Below are 18,563 nucleotides of genomic sequence, written 5' to 3'. Positions count from 1 at the left end.
GCGGGCCGAGGCGCTGCCCCGCCCCCCGGCGCCTCAGGGCGGTCGCGGCTGGGCACCCTCCGCCTGTGGGCCGTTACCTCAGCCCGCGGCAGCCCGGGACCGGCGCCGCCGTCCCAGGCAGGGGCAGCCCGAGCTGCTGGGTATCGCCCCCGTGTGGAACGGAAAAGAGGAAAAGCAGAGAAAGCCAAGCCATGCTTCCCAGCGGGACCCTCCTTCTCCAGCCAGTGCCCTCCCGCGCCTCCCAGACTCCAGCCCGGGTAAGCACCAGTTCAGCACCACTTGTTACACACCAGCGTTTGAGGAAAAAACCCACCCTAAAACAAAACAAAAAGAACACCCTGTGGGCCCGGATCCCCCAAATTCTCAAGAAAACCTCGGCCCACGTTGTAAGCGTTAAGTCTGTTTGACGTTTGAACCGATTCTGGGAATACTGTCCCTGCCTGGAGCCTGACAGCCTCACGCCAGTAAAGGGGGAAGCAGCAGGATGACAGAAATCATGTGAGATGGTGGTAGGTTCCCCCCAACACCCCACCAAGCACTGCTTGCATTCATTAGTTTTTGTAAAACAGTTACAAGATAAACAAGTGCCAATAAAAGTGTACGACTCGCTACATATTTATTGCTGAAGTCATGCTAATCACACTAATTGCAACAGCCTAAAAAGTCTGATGGTGCATCATTTCTACTTCAATACACACTAACAGCAGTTTTAATTTTTCTAAGGAATAATGTTAGAATGGCATTTTTATGAACAACTTTGCAGAGTTACCTTTCACACCATCTACAATTCACCCAAAACTGAGGCACAGCTATGATCCCCCTCTACTGTTCTCTCTCAATCAAAACACACACACACCCAAATAAGAGATTTATTGTTTGCAATAATTATGCTTACTTTACATATAAAATAGGAGTTCAGATGTTTTCCATCATCATGTTGTGGTACTAAATATCTCAAATAGTTCAAACAGAATATTTTTTATTTTAAAAATAATATGCATAATATGGGATGACAAATCTCAAAGGTGAGATATTCTTACTCAAGTAATGATTTATAAATTGCCATAGTGAAAATATGCTTGGGGCATTCATTTATGAATAATACTTTTTAAGATTTTTTTTCTTAAGGCAGAATGGATGATTTTAGAATAAGTATTTTATTAGGTATTGTGACTGTCTTGACTTAATCGAGCTGCAAACTCTACTAGCGTTCTTGTAGGCCGCCCTGCCATGCCTTTTCGAAGATAGGGCACCTCATCTTTATTCGACATCACACCAGCTATATCTAAATGAGCCCAGTGAGAGGCAGTCACAAATTCCTTCAGGAATGCAGCAGCTGTGCATGCTCCTCCAGCTCTGTGGGAAGCAGAAAAACTGTATTGTTTCTAAAGCAACACCAACAGCACAAAACATTAAATGAGTACACTGAAAGAAATGGGCACATGAAGGATATTGGTACATCTTACCTGCTGTACTTTCCAATGTTACTCAGATCTGCAAGAGGACAGTCTGTTACTTGTTTTGTGTAATGTTCAAAAAGAGGCATTCTCCAAACTCTGTCTCCTGTCAAAATGCTGGCCTGAAAAAGAAACAGTGATAGTTTTGGCAATTTTTTTTTTTTAAACTGCATTTATAAGGCCCAGCATCATGCATGCTTATTTTTTTTAGCTTTGATCAGTCTAAAAATCCTCAGCCCAATATAGTATTAGGTATTTGGAAATACACTGCAAAACAAAACAGTGAAACCTACTTTTTAGGTACTTTCGCATTAGTCAAAAGGCAAAATCTAAGAGACTGCTTTTTTTTTCCCCTGACAACACAAATCCTTCCCTTCAGAGACTTCCTTTAGCTATCACGTTTCAGCCACTCATGAAGCCTCTCTGAATTTCTAAGATCAATTATCTTTTTAACATGAACTAATTACTGTCAGTAGTCCAGAGCTTATGCATATGCAGTAAGTTATCAGAAGATGCAGATCCTTGAGATGATGTGCATGCTGTTTGCTGTATGATATTAAACCTCACTAAAGAGCTAGTAATTAATAGTCAAAATTAATTATTTTCAATTAAATACAGTATTAACACCATTCCTACGAGATTTCAAATTGTAATAACATACCTTTAAGATTTGCATAAAGACTTTCAATAATGCACTAACTTTTCAATAACAACAGCTATTACTGAATTATTATTATGATTTAATAATAATACAGATGGCCTACCTCATAAAGGTGAGTCCAAAGCCAAGATGAGTTTGTGAACACTCCAGTCGCAGCAGACCCCAATGCAACATCCATGGCACCTACAGAAACACACCTTCAGGTTATACAACAAAGGCAAAGGTGGACCTGAGCTATTCCTCTGCAGACTCCTCATAGAACTTTACATTTTTAATTCCCATTATCACTAATTTCTAAAGTCTGCAAAAAGTAAAGATTTTAGTACGCTTGCATTTTTAACGTTTAAACTTTGTTAAAACATTTATATAATCTAATAGAAGAAGAATTCATAAAAATTCTGTATCTCATGAAACTAGATTTTCCGTTTTCAGCTTGATGTGTCTTAGCAATATTTCTAATATAACATATTCAGCAATAACACTGTCTTCTCTAAATTTTATTATTTCCATTTAGAAAATGAGTGGACTTTTTCCAATTTATAGACCTTTACAATTTTGAGCTGATACTTTCCCTTTTGTGAATTTCACTTGCATGGATTTTTGCACAGCATATGTGAATTTATTTTAAATGAAAATAATCCTTATCAAAGTACTAAACCATGCCTAAACCAGAGGGATTACACACGTATTTATTTATTTGATGCCACAGAACTGCTTCTCTAATGCCAACACTCAATCCTCGGTAAGATTAAAAAAAAAAAAGAAGAAAAATGTAGTTTACCAAAATGGTATGTCAAAGAAATTTCTACAAGAGGTCTCCTCCTTCCTGCTTAGTGCCCAAGGATCCCAAACGCAGAATAATCTATAGTGGGAGTAAACTCCTCCTTCTATCATGCCCTCTATATGGGAATCATTTTATACAAGCCAACGATCTTAAAATGGGCTTCCCTTCTGTCTATTGAAATTCTCCACAGCTTTTGAACTGGTAAAACTGATGGAACATAATTTAAAGCACACAGAGAATATATAGAAAGATAATTATTTTGCTTAGCATATTCATTAAGCAACACAGTGACTCCTGTCTGAATTACTCTTCCATGTTTGCTCTCATTTCAGCTACAGTCACTTCACCCATGACAGCTTGTTACTGCAGTTCATGAGATGCATACACAATGCTGTTTTTAAATTTAAAATTATAACCTCATTCATATACAACTGTAGACATGAAACAATCAAAAGCACATTTTATTATGCCTGAAAGTGTGCAAACTGCACATAAAATGAGAGATACTTCAGTCAAACGAATTCCTGGGAAGATGATAATGACTCTCCTATGCTATTATTCAGAATCATGGAGACCTGAGCTAGCTCCCACAATGGAAGAACTGGTGCTGGGTAGGTCAGAGCTCAGGCACTCAGGAAGCCGTTCACGAAGAAGCTGTTTTGGCTCCAGCATGGCCAGGGCCATATGGGCCTGGCAGGATTCTTCCACAGCCACACCAGGATCTCTGCATCATGCAGCCCCGGGAGCTGCAAAGGTTTAGCTCAGAAATGGAAGCACTGGGAAACATTGTGCAGAAACATCAAAGTCTGCATAGGTTTTCCCACTCTTAGTTCCAGATTGGCTGGGCTGGCCCAACTTTATCTACATTGCTGAGCGTGTACCTTGCATGCCAATACGCTCCCCAGTCCTAGAAACACGGTGCAGCTGTACAAGTTGTTAGAGCATAAACTGTGCTAGCTGTTGTCCTGCAACACGTAAAATCATCTCAGTTGCTTTCAAATTCAGGTTGGCTTCATATACATAGTGCAACTAATCCACAGGCCAAATAATGACAGTAACAAAGAACTGACTTGCAAAATGAGCAGGAAAGGGAGACTGCTTACCTGTTAATGTTGCAGCATTCACAATAGCCCTTGCATTAAAATTGTGAGCATAACAGAGAGCATCAGCTAACAGCAGTCTTCCTTCTGCATCTGTGTTATCTACCTTCAGGTGCAAAATTAGTAAAAGCAGATTATTTACTGAAAATATCCCTTTCACTGACTTAGTTCTTACATATTATCTTAAATAGCTGTCAGATTGTAAATGCACTGTCACAGGCCCTAGGAACTTCAGGTAATCAAAATTTACTCAAAATAAGCTAAAAAAAAAAAGAAAAAAGATAGTATTGATATACAGTTATGTTTATAAAATGAAAGCATATCTGTAGCTGAGGTCAAGTCATCTTTCAGCACTGCAGCCTCCTCTGCATGCTGGGCCTCTGTGCTGCTGGCTCCTCAGAAGAGCTCAGACGCTGGAGAGATGCCCCAGTGGAGTGCAGGGGGCTGGTTACCATTCCCAGCGCAAAGCCCCAGGAATCCCAGGGGCTGCTTCTGAGCAAGCACCAAGATCTGGCCAATGGAAACCGCAAAGGAGGAGGGGGTACCACAAAGAAGCACAGATGCATACCTGGAAACAGTTCCTTGTTATACTGCTTTCTCTTCGGATCTTGAAACCTTTTCCTCTCAAAAAAAAAAAAAACAAACCACAACCCCCCAAAAAACCCCAAACAAACAACAACAAAAAAAACAACAAAAAAACAATAGCCCCTTTGCTCCTTTCCCCTCTCAGGGAAAATTCATGATGAATTCTAAAAGATTAATTGCACAATGTGCTCTGAGCTACTAGCACTTTTTTGCAAATTTCTCCACGGTAGGGGAATATGTACCCAGTCTTCTCCCTCAAAGCAGAGGGCAACTGAACTCAGTTTTGGGAGAACCACCTCAAGGAACTGGAAGGTTCAGCAAGTCAAAGGTGGCAGAATCACAGAAATCCAGAGAGAAATAGTGATTAAGCCATCTACTTCTGCAGGAAATCAGTGGTTTACAGCACAATGACTTTCAGTACCATTTAATCTATTAGATGAGCATGGAACAGTTTGGATTAAATATGAAATATGTATTTTGGGTACTGATTTGGCAAGCTCCTTTGAACCAACAGCCCCTATGACTCAGAGTTCTCATTGTACAGAGCAGCTTGGCAGGGTTATGTCAGCAGGAAACTAATACTCTTATGTCTTACTCCAGATAGCAGGGAAGTGTCCTGAATGGGTCTGCTGGAAGCAATTAATGTTATTCATTCTGACTGAGAACCTCTATTTATGAGCACTGTAACAACCTCTTGTGCTAAAACAAGATTTTCTAGTATGTTCAGTAAATGACCATACTTTTCAGCTTTTCCTAGCAATTTATAAAACATGTCTAATCTCTTCAATCTATATTTGTATTTGAAAGAATCCTATTATAGCAATTTCTAATTAATAACATGCTTCTTACATTTTTAAAAACAGTCCATTTGCACTGCTTATCTTTTTAAAGGGTCTTTTCAAACATGTACTCTGACAGCAGCCATATAACTTGACTGATTAAACCAATTCACTAGAAGTATTCAAAATCCAAGTTTCACATGCATACCTGTATTGTTTTTCCATTCTTGGCTCTGACTACATCCCCAGGCTTGTTTGCCTTACCACTGGGCATATTTTCACAGAGGGGTGCCAAACCTCAGAGAGAAAAAGAAAAGTGCATTACTAGTTTCTTTCTCAGAAAAGATGTAGAAAAAACACTTTAAAAACCCAAACACCTTCTTAAAAAAACAGTACTATTCTCATCTTGAATTTATGCTCAAAATCCAATTTTTCCTGGTTACTGAAAGACACATGATCCAGTTTCCGATCAGGGAAATTCCACTGCATGTTGCACCACCACATTGTCTCACCTATGCCATTTTACCACTAGGATTTACTTCTACTTTATGCCCAGACAAGCGAGATCAGAGGAGCAACAAATATCATCTTGCCTTCCATATAAGAATAATTAGTCACATGTAAAGGGATTTCTTTTTGAAATTAAAACACAGATTAACAGATTAACACTCTGAGCCATTCAAGCTCTGCTCATTGTAAATAAACATTATATAATGTCAAGAGGGGTCCAAGGACTCGCCATAGAACTCCAAGAAGAGCTAATAGAGATGAGCAAAAAAAGAGGGTCAGCATCAAAACTCCAACTACGAATGGGATAATGGGATTCCTAGGGAAAACCTGCTCCTAGCACAAGGAATAAGCAAATTATGAACCACCACTTTTCAGTGGAATTCTGGACGCAGACTTTTGCTCCACTGATTTAGCCGTTCCCTTTGCATATTTTTAAGTGAGGAATGTCATGAGGATGTGTGTTTTGCTGCACTCTACTGGTTGAAGCATAAAAGTGACTAAAATACTAGTTTCCTGAAAGTCAAGGTTCTCAAACATAAAACTTATCCTAGAATGGATTACATGTCATCACCAACTGGTTTTGCCACAGTTCCTGAATCAGCTCATTTAATTTTAGCTGTGCAACATTTTTGCAGGAAAAAAAAAAGCATTGCTCGAACTTAAAAATAGTATCAGCTGACTGTTTTTGTTTGTTTGTTTTAGATTTCTGCTGAGATATTCACCTAAGGAAACAAGAGCTGATTCTTCTATCTGTTCAGCTGTGGCAAACACTCATGGAGGTAGCTCAGCTAACTCCTTTTCATTTTTAATTTCTCGTACAGGTATCGACATTCCTTCTTGTAATGAAGGATCAGAACTTCTGAAAAAATTGTTGAAAATAAGTTTATTGACAATCATTTCTCACCTAAGATCTAAAAATCATGCCTTCAGAATTTTAATTCAGTGTTGAAATATTTATTCAAGCAAAGCTAGTAATTTTAGATAAGCAAGTAAAAATGGAAGAGAAACTGAGCAAGGGAATGAGACAAGTAAGTTTGCAAGAGTCCATGGCATTTCTGCAAGACCGTTACCACTGCTGATACTAGAAAATGACTTTGTCAAAAAGAAATCTTGTAAAATTAAGATTTTTGGATTCTTACACAAACATACTTACCAATTATGTTAAGAGGTAGATTTAAAGCTGCTGCTGTCACAATGGCTGAACAGACAGTTGCTGCCCCTCCCATATCTGCTCTCATGGCATCCATACCTGATGACGGCTTCAGTGAAATGCCACCACTGGAATAAAAAGAACAAATCTCATCCAACATGTAGGAGTTCAAAGTTGCATACATTGATAATATTCTGTCCATTAGTATGTTTTAGCACCAAATACCAGTAAATGTGTTTTCAAATATTCCTGCAACACCCTAACAAGCATACTGAAAGCAAGGTATCTGTGTTTTCATTTCAGATAAAATATGTCCATGAATTATTTTCTCATAATTAAGACGCCATAAAAATCCAAGTAATCTGCAGCAGCCTAACACAATGATCTTTATAATAGCAAAAGAGCACAAAACAAGAACAAAATAGTACACTTGGTAAAATCAGCATACAGAAGGGGAACAGACTGATAAATTCTTCAGTAGTTCTGTGACATGAAAAGCAGTTATAAGGAACTGCTGCAAAGAATGAACTATTTTCATAGATTCATAGAATGGTTTGGGTTGGAAGGGACCTTAAAGATCATTTAGGTACAACCGCCCTACATGGGCAGAGACACCTTCCACTAGACCAGGTTCCTCAAAGCTCCATCCAACCTGGCCTTGAACACTTCAGGGATGGGGCATCCACAACTTCTCTGGGCAACCTGTTCCAGTGCCTCACCGCCCTCATAGTGAAGAATTTCTTCCTTATAGCTAATCTACATCTACCCTCTTTCAGTTTAAAGCCATTACCCCTTGTCCTATTGACAATTTTTCTCTTTCCTTAAGCATGATCTAGATGTCCAGTGACAGACTGCAATTCTAAACATGTAAATTCTTCATCCAGAGGTTTGCTCAGGCCAAAAAAAGAAAAAAATAGCAAGGTCTTTGTTTTCTTTTCCCTTGAATTTCTCTTTTCCCCTTACAAGACAGGGGCCTATCAATTCCTACTTTGTCCAATCACTCAAGCTTGTCTTCTCCCCAGAAAAGGCCCCACAGTCTACTATATAGTGCAAGTTCACTGGAATGGCATTGAAAGATACGCTGAACAAAGAAAAAGCATTTCCCTATTGAACATGAATAGCAGGAAGGCATTTTCCCCCTTTAGTCATTAAAATATTATCATACATACCTGTCAAATGTAACTCCTTTTCCTACAAATACCAATGGGGAATCATTTGTACTAGCACCACCTAAATAGTGAATCTCCAGAAAGATGGGAGGTTCAGCCGAACCCTTAGCTACACTCAGGAATGCTCCCATCTGTTGTGTTGCTATCCAAGACTCTGGTCTGGAATAGAAATATATATGCATTTATTTTTTGTAATTGGACACTTTGACTAAGGTGATTTTGTTTGTTTGTTTTTAAGAGGTCACAATTCTTGAAGGTTTGTACACAAACTATTAATTCCATTTTAGTTAGTTATTTTGGAAACCATCATTTAAATCCAACCATTATTACTTTTTTTTGTGAAACAGAAAAATACTGCCTCAAAGTTGCTGCTTGGTTTTTGTTTTGCCTTGTTTAAAATACAACAACAACACAACCACCCACCAGTATACACTTTCTGCATCAGAAACATTGAACTTTCACTTGCCCATCAGGCTGTAGTCTCTGAAGGCATATGGAGGAACAATATTGCAGCAGTTACAGTTTAGCTTTCTGCTATCAAGATGGTAAACTATAGGCAAAGTTGATTTCCCTCAGTCTTTTGCTTTTCAACAAAACAGCCTCCAACACTTGCATAACCAGTTAGCCCATTTCCTCTGAAGTAACTTGAAATGCCGAGGCAAGAAGCATTAGCTGTGCAAATTCAATTGCAAGAGCTTTTACAACTCCATCTCAACATTTTTAAAAGTTAAAAAAAAAAGCCCCAACAATAACAGCAATAAAGAGAGGATGTCTAATTACCACATCCAAACAAAAAAGCAAAGGTATGTATAAAATCCACTTGGAAAAAACCCAAAAGGTATTAGAAAAAGGGTACCTAGTATTTGCCCTCTATTCACTGAGTCTTCATCAGGCTTCCTCTTTCACAGCACACGTCAATTAAGCACTAATTGACTGCATGATTAACTGACAGTTAATCATTTTACTGTGTCACTTACTTGTGTCTTGCTTACTCTGCAAACTAGAAGCTCACCTTCTAATACTGAAAGTAGCTTGCAGTCTGGGTACCCCTCATACCTTTTTGCCAAACACTTCCCCTGCTTTTGTCATCTGAAGTGGCAGAGTGAAAATGAGAGCCTGCTACAGATTTGAATAGCCTGGAAGGTATCTTCCCCTACAGAGGAATCGTTTAAATGGAATTTACCTTATATGGACCTTCACATTGCTGAAACTTCTGAGCTTCTGTTCAATATGTTCGGCAAATTTGATTGGAGTTATATAATTCGCTGGAGCCTCCATAAGGTACCGAGCGAGGTTCTGACCCTCAGCGTAGGTAACACCTTTTTGCCAGCCTTCACTTTCAGCTCTAAACAACACCATACAACAATCAGGATCATAAACATTTGCAAAAGTAAGATGTTGTCAGCAACCATCTGTTCTCTCCTGTTTGAAAATATGGTATCGTTAATTTGGGGCAATTAAGAATGTCATAGTAACCTTACTACAAGGAATTTAGGATGATATCCAAAGTGCATCTAGTCTAGTAGCTCATCTCTGGTTCTAGTCAGTGCCAAACGCTTGACAGAAAGCTAGAAGAATCCTAGAGCAGACAGATGTAAAATTATCTGTATACATTAGATCTTGTTGTAATCCTTACCAGTCAGAGATTGGCTTAAATCCTTAAGCACAAGGTTTAATATCCCTTCCAAAATTTGTAATCACATTAATTATAACAGCCCTGAAAGTTTTTATTTACCATATAAAACCTCCGATTCTGTTTTTCACTTTACTAAATATGATTATGTGATAAGAGTGGAATTTGGATCTCATTTCACAGTGCACTCAAGGCATTTCACTAACGAACGAAAGAGCAAACATTCAAAGAGCTGCCTGCACAGGAAATGGGGATGTCTTTCTGGTTACTCTGCAACACTACCAGTACAAATCCTTTCATTTTACTGAGACAGAACTGAAAGGCTTATTTGCTTTAAGAGATATCACAAAGCAAGGCATTAAGCCAGATTCTGCCTCTCAGAAGAGCAACACAGTAAAGAAGGAATCCAGGAGGAATATAGAAACATTGCCTGGATATAGAGGAATGGAATTAAGAAGCCAAATCTCAGCTGACACTGAAACTGGCAAGACATGGGGAAGGCAACAAGAGGACTTCTAAGCAGCATTTATTTATCCTTAACCTCAGAACATGGCATACTAACAGAACACATGGAGCAAACACTATAAATGTACTTGAGATGGAAAATACTTCAGGAAATTCAAAGGAGTAGGAGGAGTTAAGAGGGATATTGCTGCTAGCTCTTTTCTTTCAGTTTTGTGTTCTTCTCATGCACAAGCATGCACAGTTTTATAAATAAATAAACAAACAGATAAATAAATAGACAAGCTTTCCTTTTGCCATCACCTTCCATGAAGCTGAGGAGTAACTGCAGGTTTTTTTTTTTGCTTCAGCTCGTTATATTCATGCAATCCAAGGACAGCGCCTTCTGCAGCCGCTTGAGCATCTCCACAGGGGTCTACTTCAACACAAGGGATCTCCAGATCTTGGATCTGTCTACAACCAACTGAAAAATACAGTACAGAACTAGTAGGCCAAGTATCACACAGAACAGCAAAACAGGTGTCTGAGGTGATCAATGTGACATTTCAAGGAAAAAATAATTTTAACTCAAGATTTCTGAGTTTATAAGTAAATCAATTAAAAAGATCATGCAGTAGAATAATTAAAAATGCTAATGACCATATACGGACAAATTTTGTGTAAAAATATCACTTGATGAATTACAATGACTAAGACATTTCATGAGCATAAAAAGGAAAGTCCACAGTTGTTCTGATTCCTTTAAGCTCACTCTGTATCAAAGAAAAGCTCTATCATTCTGTAGTGCTATGGATTATGACTATCTACAGGTATCAGAAATTTTCTGTAATTTAGTTTTTTGCTAAGAATATATGACTGCTTTTGTCTTCCAAATTAGTTTATACACACTTTTATAAACAAGAAAATACATATTCATAAATTCTATTTTGAACCCAAATAATTTAACAATGTTTTGGCAGCTGCTGAGACAACATGGACTAGCACTTTGGACATACAGCCATCATACATGTGTAACCAACCTCCAGTCTCATAGTATAAACTCTGCGGTGAGAACTCTTTTTATTCTTATTTTATATACACTTAGATACAGCAGTCATCCTTGATTAAGATAGAGAGGCCTCCTCTGCCTACGACAGATAACATACTGAATCATACTATTGATGTTGTGAAAGACACCAGTTTGTAACACTGGTATCTCAGTTACAAACTAAGCGGCAAAAGTAAATATATGTGCATACTTAAGTACAGCGCGAGCATAAAGTGAATCACTGATGCTCTCAGGCTTCAAAATAGTAGTAATTAAACAAGTACCTTTTCAATATGACACTGTTAAGGAAAGTCATCTGGTATAAAAAACTGGAATTACCTGTCTGCAGATTGATTTGCATGCTCTATAACTCCTTCCTCACTAAGGAAAAGCTTTATGAATATCAGTGACAAGTAAATGCATCTACCAAACCATGCAGTAGGTTTTGCATTTCAAAACAAAATCATATCTAGACTTACTCTTCAGAAGTGGAACATGCTGCACCATTGCAATAGTTTTATAGACAAAATGCTTAAGAAAATTTAAAAATAGTTAACCTGCAACAGCTGCACGAATATTTTCTTTGCCTTCATTCCAGTTTTCTTGGTCATTTACTCCAGCATTCTTCTTACCCAAGCCAACTACAACCACACTCGGAAAGTCCTAGATGAAGCCGACACACAAATGGATTCATTTTCCTCATTGTTACAGCCACAGCAGAGACCTTACTTTCCAAAACAAACCAAGCACAGCATTAAAATACATTCAGTACTTTCTCTACGTTACGCACATTTCTACGTTAAAGAGGGCCAGTATGGTGCCACTGTGTTGCGCTTCCAATCATTTGCCACAGGCATGCAACCAGTTGTTCTGTTGTCCAGTTAATTACATGTATTGCAGCAGGTAGGGCTTTATGCTCAACACATAGCAAACTTGATACTTCTAAGGGCAAATCTAAGAGTCCTTTGAAAGCAGATCCAGCTTTCCAGTTGCAACAAAGGCCAGAACTGAGCTGGAGAAGTGTAACCTTTTTTGGCACAGTACTATGTTCAAGGAAATAAAATCACTTCAAAGGCTGAGCCTACTAGCTTAGGTCAGCTGAGCTGGCATGATTTGCCAGGTAACAAACCAAAGCTGCAGAGATACACAGCTCCAGAACTCAGGAAAGCAATGTAGCGCAGCAGACTAAATGCTTCCCTTATAAGGCAAGTGGATGGCAAAAAGGAAGAAATAACTAAGAGTAAAGGAGCCTTTTAAGAATGAAGTCAAATTTGTATAAAACTCAAGGTTATATATGTGAACAGATTTCCCATTGCTCTGAAGAAAAATGAAGTTAATCTTCGGCTTTCCCTTCCATCACAAATAGCTGCTCTGTCAGATTCTAACAATCAGCTTTCAAACTGCTACACCATAGTAAAGTCTTTTGTCCACAACATGCTGAAACCAGTGTTAGCTTTCCAGAAGACCAGTGATTCAAGTTAACATTTTTTTAGTTATCGTTATTTTACACACTTAGAAGAGTGCGTAAGGCCAAATTCTGCTGCCTTCTCTTGCAGAGATTTGCTGCTCACTTCAAAGGCCATCCTGCATGCAGAACTGGGATAATGGGACCTTCAGTGGATTCAACTTCCATGAAATTTCCAAGAGCCTTTCTACTGAGTCCGGTGTCACCTGTCTGGGGTCTCTGCACAGGAATTTATACGTGGTAGGCAATACTTAGTACAGATTGATTTATTTAAAATCATTTAAGTAGCCCTCATGTAAGATTCAGTTACTTATAGAGGGACGCCTAGTGTCATATTATATGTCTGCCCAGCCTCTAGCTACTGCTCCAAAAAGACACAAATCGTACCATATTTGCCAGCTCCATGTAGGTGCGTTACATGTATTAGGGCTTCTCAAATGGCACCAACAGCCTAACTTTAAGCAGATGAATCCCCATCTCATACCCTTGTTATATACCATGTCTGTGCAGACAAAAGTCCTGCCTGAAGAACAGTCCCACATCTTGTTTTCAGAGGTTTCAAGCACATGACTTTAAAACCCCTGATTAAAGCCTGTGATGGGCTACCTCGTGTTAGAACCGTCACATCTGGAAGGTCTTTGCACATATCAGTACGCACTCGTGCACTCACTCCTCCTGAACACAGGAGGCACAGTGGAAGCCTGATCCAAAACTGTTGTGCTTCAGCTCTCAGTAAGCGGTTATTCAGAGCACACCACCTTTGGAGCAGACTTGTTTACATCTTCTCAGTTTGCAGTGGAGGGAGTGCAGGATCGTGCAAAAGGGCATGCAAACACAGGGAGTGCAGAACAGGAGGTTTCAATAAGAACCACATCTTTTGTTGAGGGGGGGGAAGAAGAGCAGAGCATTTATACAAGCACAGCAGTGAACTCAAGATGTAAGGGCAAACCTCACACATTAATCAATATGCACACGAAAATCCAAAGTTCGTACCTGATGCAAACCATGGAATATGCGTGTTTTGCCTTTCTTCAAAGGTGGCCCACATCTAGGACACAAAAAGATTCTTTCAATAAAGAAGTCCTTATTGATGACAAATCTTATGGTACTATGTTCACTCCACGACCAGACAGTGCTCCTCAACACTGTACTGGGACACTTGGCCTAGTGCCGGTTCACAGAAAAGGACAGTTCCCATTAACATTTTGCATCCGTTTCCTCAGGAGTTCCCCTCCAAACTGCTTGGCCTGGTAGAAGCAAATACCAGCCTGAGAAGTGGTATGGATACAAACACTAATAATGATAAAAAGATCATTCTTATTGGTGTTTGTAGGTACTTTAATCCATTTCAGATGCTTATCACACACTTACACGGACAGAAGTTCTCTCAGCTTTCCAGACACAAGTCTATCGAAAGCATCTCCTGCGCTAGTGAACTGGGCAGCACCTTCATCCTTTTCACTCGAGTAGACTCCCAGAACAAGGCCCTAAAACAGGACGTGCATTAATGTAAACACGAAATTGAGAGACCCATCTGAAAGACAACAAGCACACTGTTCAAACCATAGCTACTGCTGTATATATTCATCTCAGTTTATGCATTTACCTAATGGGATGCACTGAGTGACACTTTGGTAAACCAGGATAAGCTATTACAACTACTTTTAAGTGTCAGAAAGAAATTAGATGCAGTGTAACTAAAGTTATAATCATTTTACCTAGCACGTAGAGACAAACACTCTTTCAATCTGTAATTTTAAGTACAAGAGAGCTTTTCTTCTCTCCTTCCCCCACCCCAGACGCAGATCTCCAGCCAGGCGCATCCAGGAGGAGCGCGGGGGGTCGCACCGCTCCCGATTCGAGCCCATTGGCGGGGCAGCGAGGTGCCGGGCCGGGGAGGCGGCTCTGCCCCGACAGCGGGCGCAGCAGCGCCGACAGGGAGCTTCTCCAGGGCGCAGCCTCCCGGCGGCCCCAGCACCGCCCCGCCTCGGGCACGGCGCCCAGCCCGACGCCGCAGGTTCGGGAGTTGGAGGCCCTGGCTGGAGCTGGGGCACACGGAGCTGGGCGCCGGCACGCTCAGACACGAGCTGCGGAAGCGAGCAGGCGGAAGGGACGGCCCGCGGCCCCCGCGGGACGCCCCACGCTGCCTCCTCCTGCGCCGGTTCACCCCGAGCCAGAGGGGCCGCGAGGCGGAAGCGTCCCCCGCCGCCCCCTCACCTTCCCGCCCGCCCCGCGGCTGTAGCCCCGCGGCGAGGGCCCCTGCGCCGAGCAGCTGCAGGCCAGGGGGAGGCGCCGGCTGAGGCGGCGCGCAGCCACCCTCCGCACCCACGGCAGCAGCATGGCAGGCTGGGGTGGGGCCGGCCGGCCGGCGCGCCGCCAGCTGACCCCGCGCACCGATGGCCTCATCAGCCGGCGCCGGGCGGGGCGGTGCCCGCGGAGGGGCGGGGACGGGATGGAGGGCGTGCCGCAGGAGCCGCTCGCACGCCGGTGCCTCAGGGCGGGTGAGGCGGTGCGTTGGTGCTTGCTTGTGTGCCAGACTTTGTATCGGGGGGGGTGGCGGCGGCTCGGTTTCGCAGTGGATTTTTGCCCTCTTGTGGTACGCTCTAGATAGGCATTCGCACGTGCTGCTGAGGATGAAACGACTGCTCTTGTGTGCTTACCGCAGGCTGAAAAAACAGTCCTGGTATGCATACAGGATGTTTAATTTGCATATTGAAGGTTAAAATGTAAATGGTTTATGAAAAATAATCAAAGCTTTATTGCAAATGCAAAGACAACAAATTTACATTACTTTCCTATGTAGGATGATGGCTTATATCACCATCTCTGTCTAGGAAGGCTTGATTAGGTTCTAAGACAAAGCAGTAACAAAAAAATGTGGTAAGTGAAAATAAAAGACCAATGAGAATGACTATGGTTATATTTTAACAGCAAAATTCACACCAGAATACTGGGTCATCAGTATAATGTCAGAAGTAGATTTATGCTTCTCTAGCAAAAGCACTGTATGGAAAAGAACTGTTTGGAGTTTGCTGACCTTTATTATATGGTCAGCATGAAGAGCCAGATTTTTAGTGGCACTGGACATGCACTGGATTTTAATGTCAGGTGATCCAGATTTATTTTTTTCCCAGAAGTGTGAAACGCACATTATAAGTAATTTGCTTTTATATGTGAGAATCTGACACAACACTATGTATAACAATTTGTTTGCTTTTCCATACATCTGTAACTGAACTTACACTGTTACATCAGCAGAACGTGATGAAGAAGGGTAGATGGGCCTATTCTTCTTTAACAGCATACTGCAGTTCCCACCTTAACCGCTTTTTCCATTAAGTCGTACCGAGAAAAATAAAGTCTTATGAAGGACAGCGGCACTCAGAGACAATGACTGAGGGAAATTGCATACATTTTGATTTATTTTGTAAAATTACATTTTTAAACATTAAATCATAACATTATTTAAAGAATCAAACTGGCAATGAGTTTTTAGCTTCATTTATTTTGGGGAGGCTCTTAGATACAGTGAATAGTTTCTTAAGTTCTTTGAAAAGTGGCTCCATAGCTTCTCTACAGCATGCATGGAGCTTCTGTGTATTCTGCATGTACAAATCGAGTGGGTATTTTCAGGGTATGTGAAGTTGTCTTTAATTTTACGGAAAGATAATATTTGACCCATAATCTCTTCAAAGGTCTGGGCAGATATTGCTCATAAATGTTCCCATTTGGGATTTCAAATCTTCCAAAGTAAAAAGTACCCCCAAAGAAGTCTTCATTTCCACATGTTGAGCATGCATATGATCAGATACACTGTGTGAAGTATAACTAAAATGAAAATGTGTAAATAAAGTAGATCACACTTATATCAAGTTCCACATTTTTTGAAAGTATTTTATGATGTACAAGGGAAAGCTGAAAAGGTCTAAGTGATAGACTTACCTATTGTTAAGGTGTGCTTTGTAATTGTACATCTTAACAACATGTGATTGCATTTGACCTTTTTTTCCCTGACAAAGTATTCTATGCCTTGTCCCATTGGTGTCTTAGCAGTGCTTAAACTGAGACAACCTGTGCAGCTGAAAGGTTAGTTTAGCCTTATATTTGTTTCGTTCAGTTTAATTCATGCATGGTAATACTTCTGTTCACTCTAAAGTGAACTGAAAATATTATTTTCTCAGAAGTCACAAAACAGTCATTGGGTGATAATGTAGTTTGGTCATTCAACTCATGCAGCTACAATATCCCACAGTAATACTTCATACATCTACTGTGAGAAATCTTCTTTTGCACCGTTACTGCAGAGTATGCTTCATTACTGAATAGATTCAAAACAAGACATTAAAAAACTGATCAGCCCAGCTATCCTTCTTTAACTTTATTTATACAGTGTACTCTAATGGTTCTTTCAGAGCTACTGTGACCTATCTAGGAATCCAGTCCAACAAATCTTTAATCTCGTCCTTACCCAAGTAATCCCCTGGCTCTTACTCAATAACTATTTTTTGGGGGAAGTTTGGGGGGCATTAAGCAGTTCATTAGCAGTATGAAAAATGTGTGGTAATACATGCATATTAGTACTATTGAAAAGCATTTCCGAAGCAATCGCTCTATATGGGGGATTTTAAAATCTGCTTCCTTTTCAATTCCTAAAGAGAATTATATTTAGTAAAGGCTGTTACGTGTTACAATATAATTCTTTCTGTACAACAACTACTTCTAAATTATATGTTCATTCAATTACAAATGACAAATATTTCATTTTCTACTTGTGTAATTACACTGCAGTTTAAGGTCTTCTATTTCAGAGCCACTCAGAATTTTCTGGGAGGTGAAGGTGGTGGTACCACAGGGGCCTCTGTGGACAGTTTTCTGGACAGTGCTGTGCTGTTGCCATCTAAGGCACCTTCATAGACTGGGTTGGTTTGCTGCCTATCCATGTACTGGGTATTGCACCGTCTTCCTGGAGTCGTGACCCAGGGTAGAGACTGAGTGAGAGCACCACTAAAATTAGAAGAACAGTGAAGTAACTGGGTGGTATAAATTAGGAATCACTTTTTCTGCCCTATTAAGTCTCCTTTATGCTAAAATTGTAACAGTGCGCTAGACTTATCAAAACTTTCCAGCTGGCTCTTAAATTTTTATGGGACTTTAAAAAAAAAAACTAGTGCTCCTAAAAAAAAAAGGCTAACACTGTCTTGAAGAAGACAGATTATTAGGGCTTATTGCGGAAGCACCCTCACAAATTTCTGCTTCACTCATAATCCTGCTAAACTTGTAGGGACAAAACCAGAGATGGTACAGGCTACAGTAACAAGCGCTGCTCATTACATCTGTAGGTTGACTTTGGCTAATAACATTTCCTCTGAAACTAGGCCACTGACTGCTGGTCTTGCCGCGTATGTGCTGAAAAGGACATAAATAATTTTCATTTCTTACCTCACGCAGAGCTTGCACATACACAGCTGAAGCATTTCGTGAACATAGTGATTTGAGTCTGCTGTGTAAATTAAGAGTACTTTGGATAAAGTTTTACAACAGCAAAACTGATTTTATAAGAATACCAAATGAAAGTAGAATTTATTCCATAAAACATCTGTTTTCATTGGTCTTTAGATGAAAACAAAGTAAACTTTACTTTTCTCACTTCTTAGCTTTGTGGGGTTTGATAATTTCTGTTTTAAAAACATTTCACGCATACTTAGCGTGTGCTTCCCCTTAACTTCAGCCTCACAGATGATGAATCTTTTTCAGTGCAGTATAACATCATCAAACACATCT

The 18,563-nt window shown here is 40.3% G+C and overlaps 1 protein-coding gene and 1 long non-coding RNA gene across 3 annotated transcripts; one reads left to right on the top strand and one right to left on the bottom strand.

Moving 5' to 3' along the window:
• The first annotated feature begins 19 nt into the window (after positions 1-19).
• Positions 20-15,005, top strand: LOC142081756 (uncharacterized). Of its 2 annotated transcripts, none has more exons than XR_012673468.1 (5): positions 20-257; positions 10,012-10,818; positions 11,250-11,336; positions 12,874-13,022; positions 14,582-15,005. It is a non-coding gene; the product is annotated as an uncharacterized LOC142081756 (long non-coding RNA). The 2 variants fall into 2 exon arrangements; XR_012673469.1 differs by having other exon boundaries at positions 26-257; positions 10,641-10,818.
• LAP3 (leucine aminopeptidase 3) lies at positions 856-15,122 on the bottom strand. Its single transcript, XM_075148818.1, has 13 exons — positions 15,000-15,122; positions 14,154-14,269; positions 13,776-13,830; positions 11,875-11,980; positions 10,594-10,753; positions 9,379-9,540; positions 8,196-8,354; positions 7,030-7,154; positions 5,575-5,663; positions 4,006-4,108; positions 2,222-2,301; positions 1,467-1,579; positions 856-1,356 (listed from the first exon to the last, which is right to left on the bottom strand). Exons 1-13 carry the CDS (start codon positions 15,120-15,122, stop codon positions 1,161-1,163), a joined length of 1,587 nt encoding a protein of 528 aa, XP_075004919.1. The 3' UTR covers positions 856-1,160.
• Positions 15,123-18,563: the final 3,441 nt, after the last annotated feature.

This window comes from Calonectris borealis, chromosome 4 (genome assembly GCF_964195595.1).
Source record: "Calonectris borealis chromosome 4, bCalBor7.hap1.2, whole genome shotgun sequence".
In the NCBI taxonomy this organism is placed as follows: domain Eukaryota; kingdom Metazoa; phylum Chordata; class Aves; order Procellariiformes; family Procellariidae; genus Calonectris; species Calonectris borealis.
The sequence above is the reverse complement of the archived record's forward strand: the minus strand, read 5'-3'. Positions and strand labels throughout refer to the sequence as shown.

What these genes read in the sequence shown, in the direction of transcription:
- LAP3 (XM_075148818.1), bottom strand. Translation starts at nt 15,122, where the DNA reads ATGCTGCTGCCGTGGGTGCGGAGGGTGGCTGCGCGCCGCCTCAGCCGG. An exon ending in ACTCCTCAGCTTCATGGAAG is followed by an intron (nt 9,541 to 10,593) that starts GTGATGGCAAAA and finishes GGTGTTGTTTAG; the next exon opens with AGCTGAAAGTGAAGGCTGGC. An exon ending in AGAATGGAAAAACAATACAG is followed by an intron (nt 4,109 to 5,574) that starts GTATGCATGTGA and finishes TTGCACCTGAAG; the next exon opens with GTAGATAACACAGATGCAGA.